Here is a 22,698-nt window from a genome sequence, read left to right as displayed (position 1 = left end):
GAGAATAACACATATTTTGACCCAATAATCAATACCAATTTCTTTCTACAAGCATACTTTATTCTGACACTCCTGACCCCATTGCTTTAGAAAAAAAAAATCTCCTGAACTTAATTAAGGGGAAAAAATAATCAGAGAACACAGTGGGTCAGTGTACTAACTGCAGAGACGGAGATGACTTCAAACCAGCGCAGGATCCCAGGGAGCTTGTAGGCTGTGACATATGTAGTCCGTTCGATCCACATATTCTATTAGAGAGAACAAAATGGCAAAAATGAACACAAATAGAAAAAGGGGAGAAAAGGTAATGGGTAAAATTAGAGACACAGAGAAATGGTTGCATGAGACAGACCACTTAGAAAAAGCCGTTATTGGTTTAAACTCCTCCTGAACCTACAGATGGCTATCCAAATTGGATTTATTTCTTAAATTTGATTTTTTTTTTTTTAAGCTGAATGTCTGCTGATTTGGAGTTCAAATCCTCTTGGTATGTTGGCAAGTTAATTTTATACAAAGATTAAGTTAAACAAATAAATAAATAAATAAACAAACCATTTAAAGCTGATGCTATGAATATGTAGTGAAATGAAACAGCGTTCTTCTACTGTAGAACAGGGCATAGAAGCCTTTATTATTATTATTATTATTATTATTATTATTATTATAGAAGCCACATATACATTACAGCACAGTGGAATTCTTTTTTCTTCACATACCCCAAATGAGGAGGTTGGGGTCAGAGTGCAGGTGCAGCTATAATACAGCACCCCTGGAGCAGGGAGGGTTGAGGGCGATGCACATGACAAAATTAAGTGCAAGTTTATTTTCCAATTTAAATCCAACTGACCACTCTGATCAAGTTCAAAAAGTGGGACGAATCTGATATGTTTGATTGGATTGATTATAGCCACCTTTGCTTGCACAGTCACACTGGATGATGTTCAGTGACTAAAGAAAGTTAGCCATCAATCAACACACGGATTTCCCTGAACCAAGTGGACAATGATGGACGGCTATGAACGCATCAAGACAGGACAATATCTTGTTGCACGACACTCAAGACACTCTCCCCCATTAACAGCCTCATGCCTCAGTTTTGTGCATACTCCTATTACAGTCTTCATAGCGGCGCTTCAAATAATTAAAAGCTGTGTATACGTGATATGGTTCTTGAAAAGTAGATAATCTATAGGGTTAATAATTGGAAATGGACACTATTGATTAAATATGTAAAAGAACAACATTAAAAGTAACACATTAATATGTGCTGAAGTAATGCTGAGAGTCAATTGATTGGCTAGTTCATGACTGTCAAGAGCTGGTTTGTTCACAGCAGAATACGTATTCTGTAGTCAGATTATTACATCGCATGGATGGAACAAATTTAGGTTGGAAAATTATTTTTTTATGCTCAGACTGCAAAAGCATCTATGTATACATCTATGCTTACAGCCCCAATCATATAAACACTTTACACTGTTTTGCACACTCAATTCATCTCTCTTTAATTGCTGCCATCATCTGCAGCTACTTACAAGAATCCTCTTATTATTTACCTCTGCTTATATGCACAATGGTCAATTATAGACTGCACACTGGTCATACTATTCAGTCCTTAGCTTCGTGTTGCTTTATGTAGCATCATGGTCCAGGAGAAGGTTGTTTCATTTCACTATGCACTGCACCAGCTATATATGGCTAATATGACAATATATCTTGTAAAATCTCAAATCGCAGATTTATTGTAAAGACTGCAAAGGCTGTTGCTTGTTAGCATGCACCCCATTCCCTTAGGCATACAACAAACCAATACATACAGCAAATTCATTATCTGGATCCTTCTCTCCTTTACGGATCGGTCGGGAGTACTGAAACTTAATGACTTCATTGATGGTGTAAAAGCTGTAAGAGAGAGCACAGGAGCAGTTATAGAGTCACTGATCTCTCCAGTCTGACAGCATGATACTGGGTCAACTCTCAGATGAATGTGATATGAAGGAGTGGCAGTGTATATGCTGTCATAGTAGCTAGAGGAATCTCCTGTCTGCTGGTATAAGGAGCAGGGCGAACGCTTGCGGCAAAACGACGGATGGGCTTCATTTATTTATAAAAAGGAGGAAAAGACTGGAGGGAGAAGATGGGCATGCATTAACCAGAAGAATGACAGACACTCAAGACTTTAAAGAGAACTACTCGGTCTGTATTTCTCTTATATACACACACCTCCTTTGACAATGAGCCACAAAAACTTTTTTTTTCCCTCCTTTTTTTATCTCCTTCTCACACTCTGTGCCTGGAAATAAACGCCATCTGGCCTCAGAGGCTTTTGAATTAGATTTTGTAATTACTGTGCAATATGAATAAAATATCAAACCGAAAAGTCAGCAGCATTTCAATGCCAGCCAGATCAAAGTACATCTGGGATGTGTACAGGCTTTTCATTCATCTAGTAGAGTGTGTTTGACTAGAACAAGAAATATGTCATCCTGATGGAAAGAATATAGAAACAGAGAGCCAAAGAGACAGACACAGAGCTTTGGTAAAATTCTACTCGAAAAACTAAACTTTAAAAGGACAATAATTTCTCACACAGATATTTCAGCACTTATAATCCATCAAGACAGATTAAAGATCCTCAAGCTTTTGATCATTTCTAAACTAATTCCTTCCTGTAAGTGATTGTGTGATCACAAGACATTCAAAACAGTGCTAAAGTAAAGTTTAAAAAAAAATGTGATCAGCATGTCTATGTCGAAGATTAGCAGCTATCGGGGTCTTTAAACTGCGACCCAGGTTTCCAAGGACGAGCACTTTGCTTATCTATACCATCAGCTGTGTTTGAATTTGTTTACTTTCTTGATAACATGTCCATCAATGAGCTAAAATACGTTGCTTCTTGTTGATTTACCATGTCATACATTCATCACGACAGTTTCATGCTCGATTTGGTTAAAGGCAAAGATCAACTAAAGTTTCTTTCTGAATCTTATTGTTGTACTATGTAAGCTGCCCCAAGAATGAGGTCTGAATGTTGCTATGAAATATGTTTACTAGGCATTTTAATTAATCGTCTGTGGTTCGACAGTCTTTGCCGAACTTTCAGTAAAGTATAAATACTCAGTGCTCGTAAAACATTGCCACCTCACATTTAAACACTTCACTGATTGAACATTCAGATGACAGCCAGATACAATTAATGCTACGTGATGAGAGACCACCACAGCTCATAGCTAAAATGTTAGCCAAAGTTTCCAGTATTTAGTTGAAGCCACAAAGGTGATATCAGGATAAAGACTGTACATACACATGTGGATTAAAGCACATAGTCAGCTTGTAACACTTGAGTTAAATGAATTATTTACCATGTAATTGGACTAAATATTAAAATTTTGATTTGTCCACCTCTCAACATGTTTTTATACAACGTAGAGCACAATGTTCAATAGAAATGAGATACCAAGACAGCGGTATTTCCACTTAACAACTGGTTCATTTTCCCAACTGATAAGTACACTGTTATATTCAACATCTGCAGAGGTGAACAAGAGTCCTTGCGTTTTGATGGAAGATTCCAGAGAAATGCTGTTAATTCTTACAAGTGATTCATACTCATGGATTGTGCACAATGTGGCAAACTAATAAGGTCAAAAAGATTAGTTTTGCTTTCGGTCTATGAAGTGGCTCCTTTTTTCCCCCCATATGTTGGAATGAATATTAATGACCAAAATATTTCAATGTGTGATCTTTAAGAATGCTGCTCTGTGAAAATGTTCAATGATGATGATGATGATGATGATGATGATACCTGACTATCTGCTCACACACGGGCTTGTTTTGGAATTTAGGAGGAAGCTCGAGTATCGGCTTTACTGTGAAACACTGAATATCTACACACAGAGTTAAGAAAAAGGAAATACATGCATCAGCAGCCATTTTGGTCAGAGATAAAATAAACTATACTTTAATTAAACATCAAATAAAAATGTAATATGAATAATTTTATTGGACAAGTGTGTTTTTACAAGTCCAGAAAACTCCAGACCTTGAAGTTATTAGGATCTAATGTATATAAATAAGTTATTTAAGTTATTTAAGCATCACTCAATTCACCAATGAGAAGTTTACACTAAAATAGGTTTGGACCTTACTGATCATCATGGCATTATTCATTAACAATAAAAACAGAGACAAACTTCATAGCGTTCCAAAATACCATAATCATACTGTAATAATTTTAAAAAAGTATACATTTATACTGAAATCTAAACTTTTTTTTTTTTTTTTTTTTTTTTTACTATTTTTATGCTAGTTTTAATATTAATTGCTTGTTGTTGAGAATTTGCCTATACAGAATCTTTCCATTAAGTCAACTGAACAAAACCCAATTTTATTTTTTTATTCTTGTCTAACTTTATTCGGTTAACAGTTAGATTATATTTTATTATTATGCATTGATGTTATATTGTATGAATGGGAACCTGTTACATTTAACCATATTTCATTTTAGAGAATATAGCTCTTTATATTCTTTATGGGATTCTTAATGTTTCTTAGATTCAAAAGACGTCTGATAAGCAAACGCCCTGCTGTCAATATGGAACCTCAGAGGTTCCCTCAGAGTAACATCAGAGGTACCGTAAATGGGTCTAGATGTAAAACATGTATAAAACAGATGAACATGGTTGTGTTTTGTGAGGATGTCAGCACTAGGGAAGGATACACTGGCCGGGGGAAAGGCGGAGCTCATCGTTGGGGGCAGTGGTGGTCTTCATCTTCTCAGCGTTTGGGAACTGGGTAAGAAGCCTCGCCTCAAAATCCTCCCTCCGCTCATACTCTTTTCCTCGATAGATAAACATCTTATTCTGTAACACAAGTACAAAACCTGATTAATACGCATAGCACACAGGTTGCAATAATCAGTCCACACTGACATTAAATAATTCAACAATTATTTGATAATAAGCAATTCGGCAGCACCGCGGTATCATTATTATTCATAGATAACTGTAGCCTATTATATTCCTTTACTTGGGACTAAAAACAGACAAAATTAGCTACATGTGTGCAAATGAAATATCTGATATAACGGTTAGAGATGTATATCTGTAAAAATCAACAGTTAACTGATCCTTCCTGGCAGTCATGTAAACACTAAAAAATAAAATTCTGGAAATAAAACGACTGAAAGGAAACCCCATAATGGATGTGACGGTCAGGTGTCCACAAACTTTTGGCCATATAGTACTTGTGTCAATTAGCTTTGCTTTATATATAAAAAAAATGAATAAAAAAGTGGGAAAAAAATCATATTACACTTAAGTTGAAATTTAGAAAATAAAGATTTGATATAGTTAACTCGTGATCTATACATGAAAGCATACACAAACTTTGTTGAAATCTTTACAATTGCCATTTTGCCTAGCCACATTGCGACCTGCATTTTTATTGGAATCTCAGTCTTAAGGTTTGCTTCGGGATGACCGCAATTGCAATAAGACAGAGTCAATATCCAACAGAAAAAATGCAATTAAATTTTGACATTCCCACATCCACAATAAATGTCACTGTAACAGTACAATGCCCAGGATCATCAATATGATCATAAGTGCACAGGTTCGAATGCGACTCTTAACCGTGATTTTAAAGCAAACAAGCGCTCACACATTCCCGCAGCAAATATTTCCAATTCACAGTACAAACACAGAAATAGCATAAATCTGTTGGATAAGGAAGCAAGGAAGCACTTCAAGCTCTTCAGATCAATGTGCACCGATTCCAGATAGTGAAATAGTGGAAGTGAGTCTACGCGCTGTTATACTCAAGGTGTGATAGTTTGCATGTGCTGTGGAAGGGCTCAAAATAAAACTACCACTATAGAAAAGTTGCAAAAAAGATTAAATACCATTGTGTCAATGTCTTTATATTTAAAAGGCGTAATACTGGAATCCTTATGTGTAAGGGTACAGTAGGTATGGGTAGTGATTTCAGAAAACACTCCTACAATAAAAGAAACAGTCTAACCAGTATATTAGTCACTAACAAAGATTTAAACACAGGTTTAGCTGATTCATGATAAAAAAAAAAAACACAAGCACTGGGCTAAAGACAGAAGCCTAAGGACAGCTGTAGTGTAATTATTTAAATCCTGAATCTCAAATCATGGTTGCCAGCTCTTTCAGCAAAGTGCGTTTTATAATGCATCACATTAATCTGCAATTCAAAGAGAGCGTGACGCTAGAGCTGTGTCTTGGCAGCTCTCTCTGGAAGACAAGGTCACTACAAGCGCAACTGCAACAGTGGCGTTTTAGGAAATTGGTTCCCTGAACGCGCTCCAAACTCCAAACATGCTCATCTGGCAAGTTTGGAACAGCCAATACAAAGGGCTGCTAGAATGCAGGCTACTCCTAACCCAAGGCACACACAACTACATAAGCCTGGCTGGCAGAATGGACTTGGGGACGATTCAAATCATTTCGACATGCACCTGATCAATGGAAACATTGGACAGGATGGAAGCTGAACTCTGGGAATAAATAGTGATTTATGGCAGAGAAAAGAGTGTTTATAAAAAAGGTTCCAAGACCATCATCATGAATTATATGCACAGTTATAGCATTATTACAACCTTCTTTAGTACAACTGCTAAATGGATTTGGATGTAACTTCAAAATATAGGAGAAATTAGTGGGAACTTAAATGTACCATTTACTAGTGTACAATATACTAGAACCGATTATTTTAAATAAGTGAAATGACTGTTGTCTGTTAAGTAAATTTTAATTTATTTGTTTTTTATATTTTTCTTTAGGTCGCATGATATATGATGCCTATTAATGATTTTTTTTTTTTGGTTGATCAGCAGTTGTTCTCAAATGTCACATACATTTGTAAAAAAAAAAAAAAAAAATCAACAAAACTGGACATTTGGTTCATTTTCTGATGGTCTTATAATATAACGATGATAGTCTAATGTAGTAAGATTATATATGTCTTTTTTGCTAAAGCCATCTGCTTGACTGGGGTAAAAATATACTCATGAAATAAAAATGGTCAATCACAATTTGCACAAACCCATAATTACTTAGTCATCATGACAGACTATTACAAATAAGCACGTATGAAACTACTCGCATGTAAACCACCAGTTGGTAAAGGGCTGAACGTTAGCCTGCAGGGCCTTGCTATTATAACATAAGCCTAATATATTAGCAATAAAATGGCAGAGGTTGTCGCCCCAATGAAACTTTATACCCTCCATCATCCAGATTAAATCAGCTATGTGGGGATATTCTGGATAGTTAAAAGATGTAAGTGCTCCAGAGTTCACCATCAAATTCGGTATGAACTCTATAGGCAATAACGTTTTCCATTTATCAAATTACATTTAAATCTAATTTCCTGCAATTCTAAATACCTGCTTTGTTTTAAATGGTTGCTAGATAATGAGGTATATGGTTGTCAAGGTTACCATGTAAACTTTAACATAGCTACTAGACACAGCCTTAATAATAACAATTATCAATTTGTATCATTCTTCTACAAAAATCCATCAGAACTCAAAGACATCACCAGTAAAGAAGACGGACTAATTTTGCTGTCACATAAATTTACCATCATGTCCAAAAAGAAAGAGCAAAAGCAGTTGATTTGGTGGAGGCTGAAAACGTACAATTAGCTTTCAGCCTTTAGAAAGAGCTTTCAAAGTACATCAAACACACTGCGGCTTTCTCAGACAGCCATATGTTCCCCTCTCGGTGTGAGCATTAGGACAGAATTGAGGTGTAAGCAAGCAGTGAAAGAGCTCACTCAGCTTCTGCAAACCACCTGAACCCACATACTTCACTCTTCCAATTAAGCGAGTGCACTGTGGAAATGAAATATGTCTGAGGTGAGTTTCAAATCTGCTTCGACTGATAAGATGGCAACCGGCAGCTTGTCTGTTCTACACGCGCATGTTCGTGCCGGCAGCTATTCAGGTCACGGTGGAGTTAGATGTTATGCCTCTCATGGGTCCATGTGCATACCAAAGAGGGTCTTTGAGGAAAGAAAATGCAGGCACAACACGTTTTCTATTTTCCCGCTGCAGGGAGTTCCCTTTACAGAGATGCACATCAACACAGACAGCACTACTTCGCTAAGTCTGGCTCAGTGTGCAATGCTAAATCAGGAGCAGTAACAAATTACAGCCAGAGGGGCAAACCAAGTGGCAAATTTGGTCTTACAATTGTGTGAAACTCAGATCTCAGGCTAGCGGATCACAGTTTAGTTAGCTTCACGTTCGACGACACAACCCCATTAATCTAACATATACTTTAAAGAATTTATAAAACTGATAAAGATAACGGCAGAAAGTAACCCCCTCCATATAACGTAGATAATAGAAGCCATTTTTAAAGCTTGTCAAAGAACTCGAGTATGTGAGGAATCATAATGAGAGCCTGGCACCTCATAAATTAGAGGGCAGCGGAAGGAGAGGCGAGGCTGCATATGTTAAGTATGCTTTATTTCCACAGTTTAAGAGATGTGTTTTCTTCTAGCGAACACAAAGCTCACACATGCACGCACAATACAAGACAAGCAAATTTCATCTGAGGTTTTAGTAAATAAGGGTGATTAAAAGAAGGAAAGTAACAAATTAGAATCATTTTATTCAATTTATCAAGATTTACCACAACAAACCTACCTCGTATCTGTAGTGTCATGAACTATTAAAGGAGTATTTGAATGCCTCTCTCTTACATACATGATGATTGTTTGATTTTCATTAACTTCAACAAAGTTCTTGATGGTGAGAATCGTACAAGCAAATTTGACTACTTAAAAATCGAATTTAATGGAAGTCTATGAGCATGGCGAATATTACCACCAAATCAGATGGTCCCACATGGAAGTTTACACTATATGAAAACAGCATATGTGCAAGTCTCATATTTGCGTTAGAAGATAATCTCACCTGGAATAGATTTGTACCCAAAAACACTGACTGGCGCATATCTTAGCAGAGTAACATCGAAGGGACAATAAAGTGCAAGCCGTTTGAGTGTCACACAAGCAAGGATTCTGGGCTAAGATTTTCATGCCAAATGAGGTTAGTGTGTGCACCACAGAGAGCTTGTTAATGAAATAAATATTTAGCTAAATGAATTAATTAATAAAAAATATTCTTTAAATTTTTTTCCAATGCCTGAAATTCTGAAGTGGAACTTTTGCTGAGACCAAGCAACCTTGCACACCAGTGTATATTAGATCTCTTGGCTTAAAAGCTAATGTTTAATTAGCAGGATTTAATCGTTCTACTCTAATGCACAGTCTTTTTCTATGTGCTGCAATCAATCCATACATTACTACTGAGATCGTGGTTTGGAAAGTTTCAGGCTGTCTGCTGATACGTACTTCCAACCATTCATGTAGAAGATGCCTTCATAAGCAGACAAATGAAGTCCTGTTGCCTAAAATCAATTCGATTCGAGGAAAACAAAGTGGCTTTATTGAGGCTATTGATTACCTCTAATAATTAAGCATGCCACTCAGCACAGACGAGGCAGCAACCCCAGAGTGACAATGGCAAAAGAGTAGAGAAGGAAAAAAAAACAAAAAAAAACTGACCACATTTATCTATTTTAGCTGAGCAACACTGCCAAGAAACAGTCACTCAACAAAGTTGTGAGTGATAACAAGGAATTATGCTTTTTAGTATATATGGGTGCTGTTAATCACACAGCTGACCAATTCTGTAATATTCTACAAAATCAAATGATGACCAAATGTCCATACTGTACAATGTCTCTCTTCTCTCATATATGTGTGCCAACAGACTGAACTGGAGGAACAAATTAGTTTTAGTGTCTCCTAAAACCAGGCCTTGCTTAAAGTTGAAAGGAAAATAAAATCCATACAGTGGTGACACCAATAGTGAAGAGATCAAATTAGCTTTCTGCAATTATAGCAAGTATGAGGTTCTATTTAAATCAAATAATCGTTGACTAATTATCGCTTTGCTGTTGATGCATGTTTAACGACTCATGCAAAGTGAGAAGCCCAGATACTGCTAGAATTCAGGCATCATTAATGACTAATCAATGCAGAGTATGTTTATCTTAATGGATGAATGAATAAATGAATGATGATATTTCTGGGTTCCAGTGGTGGGATCTATATTTATAAGACAACCTGGTGTTTTAGCTGTGAAGAAGACATATTTGGCCTTCATGACATGTTTGCTCTAGAGCCTCTAGAGTTTTAATTTACAACTGCAGCTTCTGATAACATGCTTTTGATAACGATATGTCCTGAGGTGTGCGTCAGAGATTTACAGCCAGTCAGTCTGAAGAACTGAAAAATCATTTGTATGAGTCACAACAAGTCTTCATGGATGGACCAGTTCACAACACGTACTACTATAAAACATTATTGGTGCTTGCTTTGTGACCCTATTAACTACCAACACAGGGAGTTGTTGCAGCAGAGTATTAAGCAAAGATTATTTATTGCTTTAAGGTAATTTATTTATGAGTACATTTGAGAGCAAACATTTGCATACCCTGAGAACAAAATGATGAGTAAATAAAAATAAACAGCACTTTTACCCAAGACAATACCCATCCGTTATTGCAAGAAACCAACATGCGATGTTAAGACATGTAAAGTGAATAAAACAAATTATTCTGGATAACTGGTTTATTTTAAAGTAGACTCACGTTTCATTCATTTGAGCATTTCGAGAATATATATTTTTGAAATGATAAAATCTGGGTTTGTGTTTCTGTTTTCACTCAGAAACCCAGTGGGATGTAAAGCTTCGCACTGAACCGTAACAGTAACTCACCCTGAGGAAAGAAGGGTAACCCAGACCATAATATCCCACAGCAAAGTAGTCCGGCTTCGGTCTGATCACCTTCACTATGTTCTCATAGAACTGTGCTTGCTTCCTCTGAGAGAAAAACAGAGCATAAACCTCTTATTGTACATTCTCAATTTTCACTTTGTTGATGCAAATTTAAACATGCTGAGATTCATACAAACGATATGCTTACTGTAGACTCACCAATAAAGCACTGAGCTGCTCAAAGTCAAACATCTCGTTCTCATACTGTTCGGCAAGCTCCTTCCCCAGAAGGATGGCATCCTCCCACATCTGTACAACACACACAAGAATTGATTAGACTTTCACAGTTTAAAGAATGCAAAGCTACTTTCTTTGATTTTCAAAAAAAAAAAAAAAAGGAAGAAAGAAAAAAAGTTAAGAAAGAAAGAAGTAAAAAAGAAATAAAAAATACAGATAAAAAAATTATGAGTTAACATTGCATGTCTTTGGAGCAGTATGTCTGCAGAGTCAGACATTAACGATGTGCTGAAGCAGCACTACAGTATAAATTAAGCACATGATGCCAGCGACATACAATTCAAACCACAATGAAACCCACACAATTTGTCTTAAGACTGCAGTTTAAATGAAAATTAAGTAAACCTGATATGGATCGAGAACATCCGTTTGTTAAAGAAAGAGGCAGAGATAATGATGACCCTGTATTATTAATGGCTTCGAACAGCATTAACACTAAGTGATCTAGAGACAATATGGAGTCTTACGATGCTTTAAAATGTCCATCTGAAACATAAAAAAAACACACACTTGCAGCACTTGTGCTATTCTAGTACTTGGAAGTTTTACAGTACCTTGCTCAAACCGATAATGTATGAGCTTTCTGATTTGGATTGATGGATTATCACTATTACTGCTTCTCCTAATGATGTGAGTAATTCAGCTCCAGAAGGGAAAAAGCCATTTCCACAGTGCATGAATATTGCAGTTGTAATGGAGGAAAAAAAAAACAAAAAAAATATAAAATCTAATAAAATTCCACGTTCACTGTTATTGAGCTGTAAATTCAGCAGGATAATTAATTTGTTCTATTCATAGTGGATCAGAAAAGAGCTAATGTGTACTATGGAGGCAAAAACCTAGACAGAGTCATAGAGAGGGAAAGAAAAAAATAAAACCTAGCCTGAGGATGGCCAGCCATATTTGATCTCTAAGCTTTCATGCTTGTTTTATCTCTACTTATCTCTCCTTCACTCTCTGTAGCCATCTGGCCAAGTCCCAAAAGGAGGAGCTACAATTAAAATAGCTTTGCTAGAAAAGGGTGCACTCGGTCTCTGACAGTGTGTGAAGCGGAGCACGTCAGGATGTCGAACCCTCACTTGAGGACAAGCTGCTCTTCCACTAGTGCCCCCCCCCAACCCCCACCGACAACACACAGGGCTGAAAGAGGCCTCAGTAGGGAATTCTAATTATGGGACCAGCCACAGCAGGGAAATACTCACCTACCACACACACATGAAATTTGTGTCCCCAGGCAACATAATGAGCCTCAGAATAAGGGAGGAAAAGCTGCAGAGAATCTGTGACCGCACAGTCAAGCGAAGAGCACTCTGTGTCTCTTGACATGCCTCGAACTCCCTGAACAATATTCGGGGCCGCACTTTTGTGATACAAAAACCTAATGGAGATCGAAGGGCTATGGAGGTCCACTCCTCTGGTTTTAATATTCACTGCACTCCTTCAAGAGGATGCGCTCTGCTTGCCTCAGAATATGAATACATCACTGTTAATGCTTTCTGCTATCCTTGGAGCTGAAATCTCTGTGTGCGTGTGTGTGTGTGTGTGTGTGTGTGGGGGGGGGGGTCGTCTCTCCAGAGCATTGGCAGAAAGTGGTCACTTCAGGAATACAGAGTTTAGCACCTTATTAGATCATGTTGCTGTGTGTCATGCTCTTGATACACCATCAATGCTGTTACCACGACACCGTCACTGCTGTGTGGAGAAAAGTTCACCGCTCAGATTTTTTGATGGATGTGCTTTTACATGTCCAATACAACAAATTGGCTACAGTCATTGTAAGACCCATAATATGTGTGTGTCAAGAAATGAGGGCAAAGGAGGTTCCAGAGAGTTAAGACTTTAGTTCCCTTATTCAGGGACATTCTTCAGCACACACTGTTCCTTACATACATTCGCTTCACAAGTGGACGCGTTTCTGCTTTCTAGCAACTCGGCTCACTCCATTTAACTCTCGTTTGCTCTTTAGCTCAATTCGACTTGAACTGATTCGACTCTGAATCAATCCATCCTCAAGATGTGAACTCTGTCGGGTTTCAGACACTTTTTTTGTGTACGATCTGAACTGAGTAGAAACATGATGTGGTTTGGAAATCTGGGCCAATGAATGAAAAGAACATTTAAATGAATGATGTTGATGTGTTCTTGGGAATTTTGTGACCAATTAAATAACAATAAAGTTATATTAGCACGATTTAAGCATTTTTATACATGGAATTAATGGAATAAAAAGTTTAATCAGCTTTCTGAAATGAAACAGAACTCACCCCGTCTCTGACTGCACAAATACACACTAAAAGGTGAGAGAGTAATCGGACTTTTAAAGCAAGGCCATACATTTACATTAACATTCTGTTTCTGGCTTATTGTTTTATGACTTCTGGAGCTTCTCAACCTTTAAAGATTGACCAAAAAAAAAAAGGTTCAGCTTTAGCCTTTTGAATCTTATTCAGCCAGCAGTAGGAGCGTCAGTGACATGTTTATCGTGTTGCGTTTAGAAACTGCTCATTACCTTTCCCTTGTCAAAGTAGTTGATAATCTCCTGGTAGAGCTGGTCCTTGAGCTGGCCTTGAGTGCTCGCCTGATATCCTTCTCTCTGTGTAAGGTGAGCGGCACAGGCCTCTTCTGACCACTACAGATACAACACATAACGTTTAAGAACACTTCACAATACTTCAGTCATACACCTTTTCACTCTATTATTAACAAACATATACACACATGAAAGCAGAGGCAAATAAAAAACTGAGTCTATTTCATGACACTAGGCCCGAATGCTGCGGACTGAATCTTCTCACATCATTTACGCAATCATTGCATCAAGTCCAAAGAAGATTATACAGATTAAGAGAGAATCTTACACCTGATTTAAATAAACAACACAGGAAGAAACAAGGAAGAACGATTAAGATAAACACCATCTCTGATTTTTTTGCTGACCCGACAGTACACGGTGTCTCTCCGACGCGAGCACACACAAAATAACGAGCAGCCTGCACAGCCAGCTCCAGACAGCTGACCAGCAGGCAAGTACGTGTGTGTGTGTGTGTGTGTGTGTGTGTGTGTGTGTGTGTGTGTGTGAGTGTGTGTGTGTGTGAGTGGAAGTGCTGTTTTGCGCTCAGGGCCTTGTCAGAACTCATTCAGAGCAGTGCAGATGTAATTGATATTTCATGTAACACAATGGAGGGTAAACTTCCCCAGGAAAGAAACATCTGCAAACAAGAGGCTCATGGGAGAAGATCCAGCTGTGCTACATGTTAAACTGTGTTCCTTCAAACGGGCAAATGTGCGCGCATGGAGAACAGAACATGTTCATCCCTAAAGTGGATAAAATACTGCAAGATAGCCATCACGAATAAGGTAACGTTCATACGCTGTTATCTCGGAACTAATTTAGATCCTGTTCAAGTGCTATTCGAATTTCCACAATATTAAATTCGTGTGTAATTTATAATTTTTTTTTTTTTTGCTAAACCACTTAAAGAAGCAGTTCTAATGTTATGTACATGTCCATTGTTAAAAGTGCTAATACAAACAAAACTGAATTGAACAATTACCTTTAAACATGAACAAATGCATCCTTAAAGTGGTTTTACCTACAAGTGCTCATTTTTGTGACCGAACCTGAACACAGCATTTAAATAAGCATCTAAAATCAGCACATTTCTTCAAACTGTGCATGCTTGCTAGGAGCCAAGGAAATGGGTCATTTATTTAAATGTCAAGCATTAGAAAAAGAAATTACTCTGACTAAAGATACAAAAACCAAAAAGAAATGTTTGTAATAAAATTGCGATTTTCTCTAATAAAGCAAGCTCAAGCTGCTATTATAAGCAATATCAGCATTTAGCACAACTGTAAAATGTTCACTCCAAATGCATCCAAGTACCATAAAATAAATGAATGAATGAATGAATGAATGAATGAATGAAGCACATAGTTTTTGAAAGCCCTCACATCCGTACTTATGCCCGATTTCTCCATATGTAATGCATATGGTCTATTCTCAAGCAGGGATGGATGCATACTTTTCTCAGTGGAATGACTTTTTAAGGGTGTTTGGATAAGTGAACAAAGGGGCTGTTCAGTTGTGGGAATAAATCATGCTGTTAAGTGAGTGTTATTACAACCTCCCTCTGAACAGAGCTCCAAATACTGCTTACTGCAAATGCATAATGACACAGCTGCGGGGAGCATTTCAGAATTAGGAGGGGAAAAAAAAAAATCACAACAGTAATCCTTTTAAACGCTCTTAGCTATGCAAGGAAAGTGGAGCACCATCACAGCTAAAAGGATGTGCGTGTAGAGGACAAATACTAAAGCTAATGCAAATAAACCAACTAGGTATGGTGGGAAAAAAATACTTAGCAAGCTGGAGATAGTATTTGTAACGAAAGTGCACGGGCAGTTCCTGGAGTTTCAATAAATGGGGAAAAAAAATAATAATAATTTTAATTCAGTCTCTGAGACAGGCTGACATGCAGTACAGAGAGTACCCTGTCTCATGGCTAAGGTTTCTTGTAGGCTCCGAGTTCCACAACCGAGTAGGAAAATCGTCTAGAAAACGAAGGACAATAACTTACTAATCAAATACTTTAAGCTCTTTCAAGGAATGGCTGGATAGATAGATAATATACATGGATAGACAGACAAAGGAATAGGCAGACAGACAGACAGACAGACAGACAGATAGATAGATAGATAGATAGATAGATAGATAGATAGATAGATAGATAGAGATGATGTATATATGGATATGTGGATAGACATAAATGGATGGATGGACAGATAAATGAATAGACAGGCAGAGACAGACAGATAGATAGATAGAGATAAATGGATGGATGGACAGTGTCTCGAGAAGCAAATATGGTGTCTCGAGAAGCTCAGCACAAACTATTTCACCAACTCGTCAGAAGATTGTTTCAAATTCTGACAGTGCCACAGCTATCTGAATGTAAATTAGCCAAATAAGGGATGACACACATTCCCTCCCCTGTCAATCACAACTATACTAGCCAATCATGAGCATCTGTGAGCTCATGTATGCAGAAGAGGGCAAAGAAAACTTTGTTCCAAAGGTGTTTCTCGTCTCTGTGATGCCGCATGAGCAACAATATGAAAAGAGGCAGTCGGCTGGCTTGATCTGCCCCGAGGGAAGTGTTAGTCTTCACCCCTTCCAGCTGGTCACTGTAAAATCCAACTGACTAAAATGGCAAATTAACAAATTAGGGGAAATTTACAATAAAAAGCGAACAATCAACGGCAAAATTATTGGCACCACTGGTAAAGATCGGGTTCTGTGCTGTTGAAAATTAAATAAATAAACAAACAAACAAACAAACAAATAAATAAATAAAAGGTAATTCAATGCAGAATACTTCAGTGAAGAAAATATTGAGCTCACGTTATCCTGAGAAATAGCATAAAATAAATGACCGAAATGTTTAAAAATAAATTAAATAATGAATTAAAATATTCAATTATTCGGAAGAATATTAAGCTTCACCAAAGAAAAAGTTTCATGGCACTCCCTATATGTGACTTTCTGAAAGACTGAAGGATAAAGGTGCACCTCCATTTGTCCTCTGCAACACACTATTATATAAAAATATACACAGAGAATATTATACGTAATATTTGATTACAATAAAGGCTCAGATCTCCTCAAACAGCAGTGTAATACCACAGTGGTGTTACTGATGATGGTGTGTGTTCTGGGAAGAAAGCCAGTGCTGCATATTACTTATACATTTAAGAGTAAAATAAAGGCTGCAAACACTTTCCATTCACAAAGCCAAACTTATCTCCTCTCATTCACTCACTTTCTTACAGATGATCAGCAAATGGAAATCTTACACATCAGGGCATATAATTATAAAATATTATATATACACAGTAAATATAAACCATTGTAATCCTAATAATAAACATTATATTTAATTGTGTATAAATGTAATGTTTTGTGGTGTTCACACACACACGTACCTTGAGAAGCTTGGCATGCAGCAGTAAAGTGTAGGCAGCCTCAGTGTAGTTATCACACTCCTTATGCAGGTCACATAATTTATACAGGTATCTGAACACACACAGAGTAATAAAACACCCACTGTTTCTACAACACTTAATTTTGAAGGAAGGAAGGAAGGAAAGAAGGAAGAAAGGAAAGTTTGTGAAGAAGGAAAGACGGAAGGAAGGAAAGTTTGTAAGAAAGAAAGTTTGAAAGTTAAAAAAAAAAAAGAACGTTCGAAAGAAAGAATAGAAAGATAGAAAGTTCGAAAGAAAGTTCAAAAGAAAGAAAAAAAAGCAAACATAACCAGTAAATGAGAAAGTAGTATACCTGATGTACATCTCCTCCCTCTCAATCTCCTTGTAGAAATTCTGCAAATAAATTACAGACTCCAATTACATTTACTCCAATGAACACTTAGAGATTAATACAAAATCAGACAAAAAGGAACAAACAGACAAAGCTCTCTGAAGACACAGAATGTCATAGGATTGTCTATCAAAGTGACGACCCACAAATGACTGAGACTTGAACACGAAAAAAATGTCGGTCAGGTTTTGAAGTGAAGTTTTTTGCATTTAAGCTCAACGTGCACTCTGTTTGTGATTTCTGTCTTTAAAAAAAAAAAGTTCTGAATGAAGATGCTTATCCTCTTACAGACTGTTCACGGCAGGATCAGGAAGTGGTCACAAAACTGAGGATGGACACACACGCACGCACACACAGGCACACACAGGCACACACAGGCACATAGGCACACACACACAGGCACACACACACACACACACGATACTGCTGCCAAACTGTGAAGCAAAGTTGGAAGAGATGACTGTGTGTGTGTTTACAAAAAAAATGACAGGATGTAGATGGTGTCTTGTAAATAAAGTTACATCTTGCTTAATAGAGTGTTAATTTCCCCCTAGGAGACATCTGGGACACGGAGTACATTTAACATAAACCTGCTTTTTGAATTACAGCTATTGTCAGAGTTGCTGCTACACGAAATGAATCAGCACAGATTACCTGTATTAAAGTAAAGTGGGTAGGACTATTAGCAAACAGGAAACTGTTTGCAAACCAAAAATACTGTTTATTCAATAGGAGACACTGTTAGCTGAGACTGTGTCCGTGTCCATGTCCATGTACAGGAGGAAAATGTTCAGGTGGATGAGAGAAAGAGCAGCTCAGCCACCAGCTGTGGGAGATACAGTGCATGAGCTTTCATGGGGATGTTGCTACTCTCATCACTGTGCACCTCTGTTTGAAGGAAGATGACCTTTACGGGCTCCCAGTAGACTTGCTACTGTTGACGGTTAGTCTTGCAGAAAACAAAGCAGTGTGTGATCTCTGAACACACAAACACACACACACACACACACACACACTCTACCCGGGTGTGGAAACATGTTCAAACACTGCCGCTGTCGCACTGTTCTCCTTATCGGCAGCTATCTGAACTAGCGCAGTCTTTGTGTTGCTAACTGTGGCACTCTGTCACACAAACATGGGGGAGGGGGAAAACAACAAAAATAAATAAAAATTCCAACAGGCCTCGCTGTGAAAAGTCGTACAACAATTTCAACCGTGAGCTACTTAATGCTCTTGGGAAAGATTGTGATCACGCAGAAAATTCTGGTTTCCTGAAGAATCACCTTTGATTAGCCAAAAAAGAACACTTGCACATTTAACATATGTTTTGCAAGAAAACTTTTTGTGCCACTGATTTAATTTGGTAGACAAGATCTTTTATTATTTTATTTTTTTTAGTCACTCAACATGAACACAAACTAAGCTGCTGTTGTGTTTGAGTGACCTGCATGGTGGTTGTTAAAACAGCTGCTGCCGAGTACCCCTCAATTCTAGCTATTAAGCAGCTGCGTGTTTGGTAAAAACATCAAAAAACTCTGTAATTATTTTAGCTAAAACAGTATTAAGTACCAAGACTATTAAACAACACCGCAAAATAAATACCTGCTTCGTTGTAGCAGAAAGTTACTTAGTCTTGGTAACATTTTATCAATAACAATGAGTTTATAACTCATGTACACTTATTAATGTACAGATACTGTTAGAAAGCTGACTGTAGCTCATTTATATTTTACATTCTTTTCTAGAATAAAGTTAAATCTCTAATAATCTGAACTAATGTTACAGACAAACATTGTTAAAAAAAGTTAATTTTAACTTGCTAGAAGTAACATTAATAATTACATAGCAGCCAAACAGCAGCCATTTGTGTCATAAATAAGTATTATTATTATTATTATTATTATTATTATTATTATTATTATTATTATTATTATTATATTAATAATAATAATAATAATAATATTATAATAATAATTATTAGAAACCAACTTCAGCTAAATTTACATAATCAAAAAACATTAGTCAGTGTATGTTTTGTCGGGAAATATTGCCTATTAATCCAAACTTCATGCTACAATTTATTGCCTACATAATATCTGCAGAAATACTCAAATGGTTCAGTTAAAATATAAACTTGGTGAATCAGAAAAAAAAAAAAGAAAAAAAAAGATTGACTTTCTGGATAAAAGCTACTTTTCATAACACTTTGTTTTCCTTAGAAACTCAGTGGATGAATCATGTCATAAAAATTAGCCAATGAAAGTGTGACTTCTGATAGTTCTGGTAGGGCTGACAGTTCATACGCAGCACATCGGAGCATCTTAGAAAGATAATTGATTCCTAGGGATTTGCCTGTAATTCTAATTAAAAACACCAAATCTAGCTAATTACAAATGGTGTAGTTATAAAGAAGAGCAGATGTGTGAGCTCACCAGAACATTAACTGTACAGCTCATGCGATTCTCCTTGCTCTCATCGTGCATGATAGTCCTGTAGTCCAGCAACCTCTCCAGCAGACGCACCACCAGACCCACAAAGTTCTCCCCGTTCTTCGCCAGGTATTTATGCTTTCTACAGTGCTCCAAGAGGCTAAAACACACACAGAGACACACGCACAGAGAAACACACACCGAGAAACACACACAGAGACGCACACACAGAGACACACACACAGAGAGACAGACACACACAGAGAGACAGACACACACAGAGAGACAGACACACACACACAAAGACAGACACACGAAGAGACAGACACAGACACGCACACACAGAGACAGACACGCACACAGAGACAGACACGCACACACAGAGACAGACACGGACACACAGAGACAGACACGCACACACAGACAGACACACACACACAGAGACAGACACGCACACACAGAGACAGACACGCACACAGAGACAGACACGCACACACAGAGACAGACACGCACACACAGAGACAGACACGCACACACAGAGACAGACACGCACACACAGAGACAGACACGCACACACAGAGACAGACACGCACACACAGAGACAGACACGCACACACAGAGACAGACACGCACACACAGAGACAGACACGCACACACAGAGACAGACACACACACACAGAGACAGACACACACACACAGAGAGACAGACACACACACACAGAGAGACAGACACACACACACACACAGACAGACACACACAGAGACAGACACACACACACACAGAGACAGACACACACACACACAGAGAGACAGACACACACACACACAGAGAGACAGACACACACACACACACAGAGACAGACACACACACACACACAGAGACAGACACACACACACACACAGAGACAGACACACACACACACAGAGACAGACACACACAGAGACACACACACACACACACAGAGACACACACACACACACACAGAGACAGACACACACACACACACAGACAGACACAGACACACACACAGAGACAGACACACACACACAGACAGACAGACACACACACACAGAGACAGACACACACACACACAGACAGACACACACACAGAGACAGACACACACACACAGAGACAGACACACACACACAGAGACAGACACACACACACAGAGACAGACACACACACACAGAGACAGACACACACACACACACACACACACACACACACACACACAGACAGACACACACACACAGACAGACACACACACACAGACAGACAGACACACACACAGACAGACAGACACACACACACACAGACAGACACACACACACAGACAGACACACACACACAGAGACAGACACACACACACAGAGACAGACACACACACACAGACATGCACAGACTCATTAATCTGGAATTGGCACGTGAAAAACAATACAGCAATTGCACTTGACAAGAAAAATTATGCCAAACAAATTTTCATGCAATAGGCCTGAGCCTCATCTTCCGAGCTGCCAAAGCGCGTCTCCGACAGCGTCACTGCGAATGCGCTGCTAGATTACGGCGCTTTAGAAGCCGTAAACAGTGCGAGCCTGTAATCGTGTCTTACATCTTCTGGAAGAGAATTTTGTACTGCTCGTCTCCGCGGCCTCCTTCCACCTCGTGATCCAGCTTCGTGATGATCTCGTTTTCAAACTGCAATTAAACACAGCAGCTGTAAATAATCACCGAGGCTAATTTTCCATTCCATTAGCACCATCCGCTTCCCTTTCGCTTCTATCCATAGCTTCTGTCTTTCAAACTCTGTCTCTATCTCTCTCACTGTTTGTAAGCATAATCAGTGTTCAGCAGCTTCATCTTCACCTGCTCATCATCGATAGCGATGAAACACCCAACTGGGAAGGACAGAGAAAAGAGAGATGCATCTAATATACTGTAGAGCGAGAAAAAAAAAGGAAAAACAGAAGGAAAAGTCAGAGACAGGAAAGTAGTAGGAGTTACAGGTTAATGTGCAGCAACTGCAGAGAGGCAGCAGTGGCAGTGAGTAAGAGCTGAGGAAGCTGCAGAGTTTTCCTGGCTGCTGTATATAGAGGGAAGTAGACTTGACTCCTAAAGTAGGGTTAAACTGAGCACAGACATCTTATGTTTCTCTGAAGGGAATAAACAGGGCAGAGTTTAAAGAGGAGAAAGCCTGAGGCAGAGCCAATGTTAAAGTGGTGCTATTACACAAAGGGATTAGATGGAATAGCATTTAGAGCAAACAGCACTACGCCTTCAAGATCATAACAGATCTTCATGAGCAAAGTAAGCTGATTGTCTTTTCGTGTTAGGATGAACGCAAAATGGAGGCGTTACCCGAGGAAGCACGGCACACATTACATAAGCAGAGCGCAGCTGAAAATAAATCCATACTGATAAAGCAAGGAGACTGGTCACATTTCGATTTCAGGTGTGTGTGTGTGTGTGAGAGAGAGAGAGAGAGACTGCATATTGTGTAGCATGTGTGTATAAGAATGTGTGTGTGTGTGTGCGCGTAAGCATGACCAACATTCCACTTAGGGAATCTAATTTGGCTTTTAAATCAATTGAAACACTAATCTAATGAATCAAAGCTGTGCACGAGAATGTAAACACTACCAAATTCGTTCAGCAGCAAAGTTTTGTATCTCACTGTTCAAATCAGATAAAAGAAAGGACTGGATCAGAAAAAATGCTACAATAAAACAGAATTTTAGCACAATTTTAAAGTAGAATGCATTACACACAGTG

General features: G+C 38.2%; 1 protein-coding gene across 2 annotated transcripts in view; it reads right to left on the bottom strand.

The window, feature by feature from the left end:
• dock1 (dedicator of cytokinesis 1) overlaps positions 1-22,698 on the bottom strand; it is a 261,452-nt gene that overhangs the window by 21,263 nt on the left and 217,491 nt on the right. For both annotated transcript variants that reach the window (XM_027132789.2, XM_027132790.2), the window contains exons 34-44: positions 21,539-21,624; positions 19,931-20,087; positions 17,460-17,500; positions 17,108-17,198; positions 13,632-13,751; positions 11,045-11,134; positions 10,826-10,930; positions 4,721-4,862; positions 3,806-3,887; positions 1,818-1,902; positions 162-248 (exon numbers count right to left, since the gene is read on the bottom strand). In XM_027132789.2, coding sequence (XP_026988590.1) covers positions 162-248; positions 1,818-1,902; positions 3,806-3,887; positions 4,721-4,862; positions 10,826-10,930; positions 11,045-11,134; positions 13,632-13,751; positions 17,108-17,198; positions 17,460-17,500; positions 19,931-20,087; positions 21,539-21,624 — 1,086 coding nt within the window. The remainder of the gene's footprint in view (positions 1-161; positions 249-1,817; positions 1,903-3,805; positions 3,888-4,720; positions 4,863-10,825; positions 10,931-11,044; positions 11,135-13,631; positions 13,752-17,107; positions 17,199-17,459; positions 17,501-19,930; positions 20,088-21,538; positions 21,625-22,698) is intronic.

This window comes from Tachysurus fulvidraco, chromosome 8 (assembly GCF_022655615.1).
Source record: "Tachysurus fulvidraco isolate hzauxx_2018 chromosome 8, HZAU_PFXX_2.0, whole genome shotgun sequence".
Lineage (NCBI taxonomy): Eukaryota > Metazoa > Chordata > Actinopteri > Siluriformes > Bagridae > Tachysurus > Tachysurus fulvidraco.
Note: the sequence above shows the minus strand (reverse complement) of the source record. Positions and strands in the feature narration are given on the sequence as shown.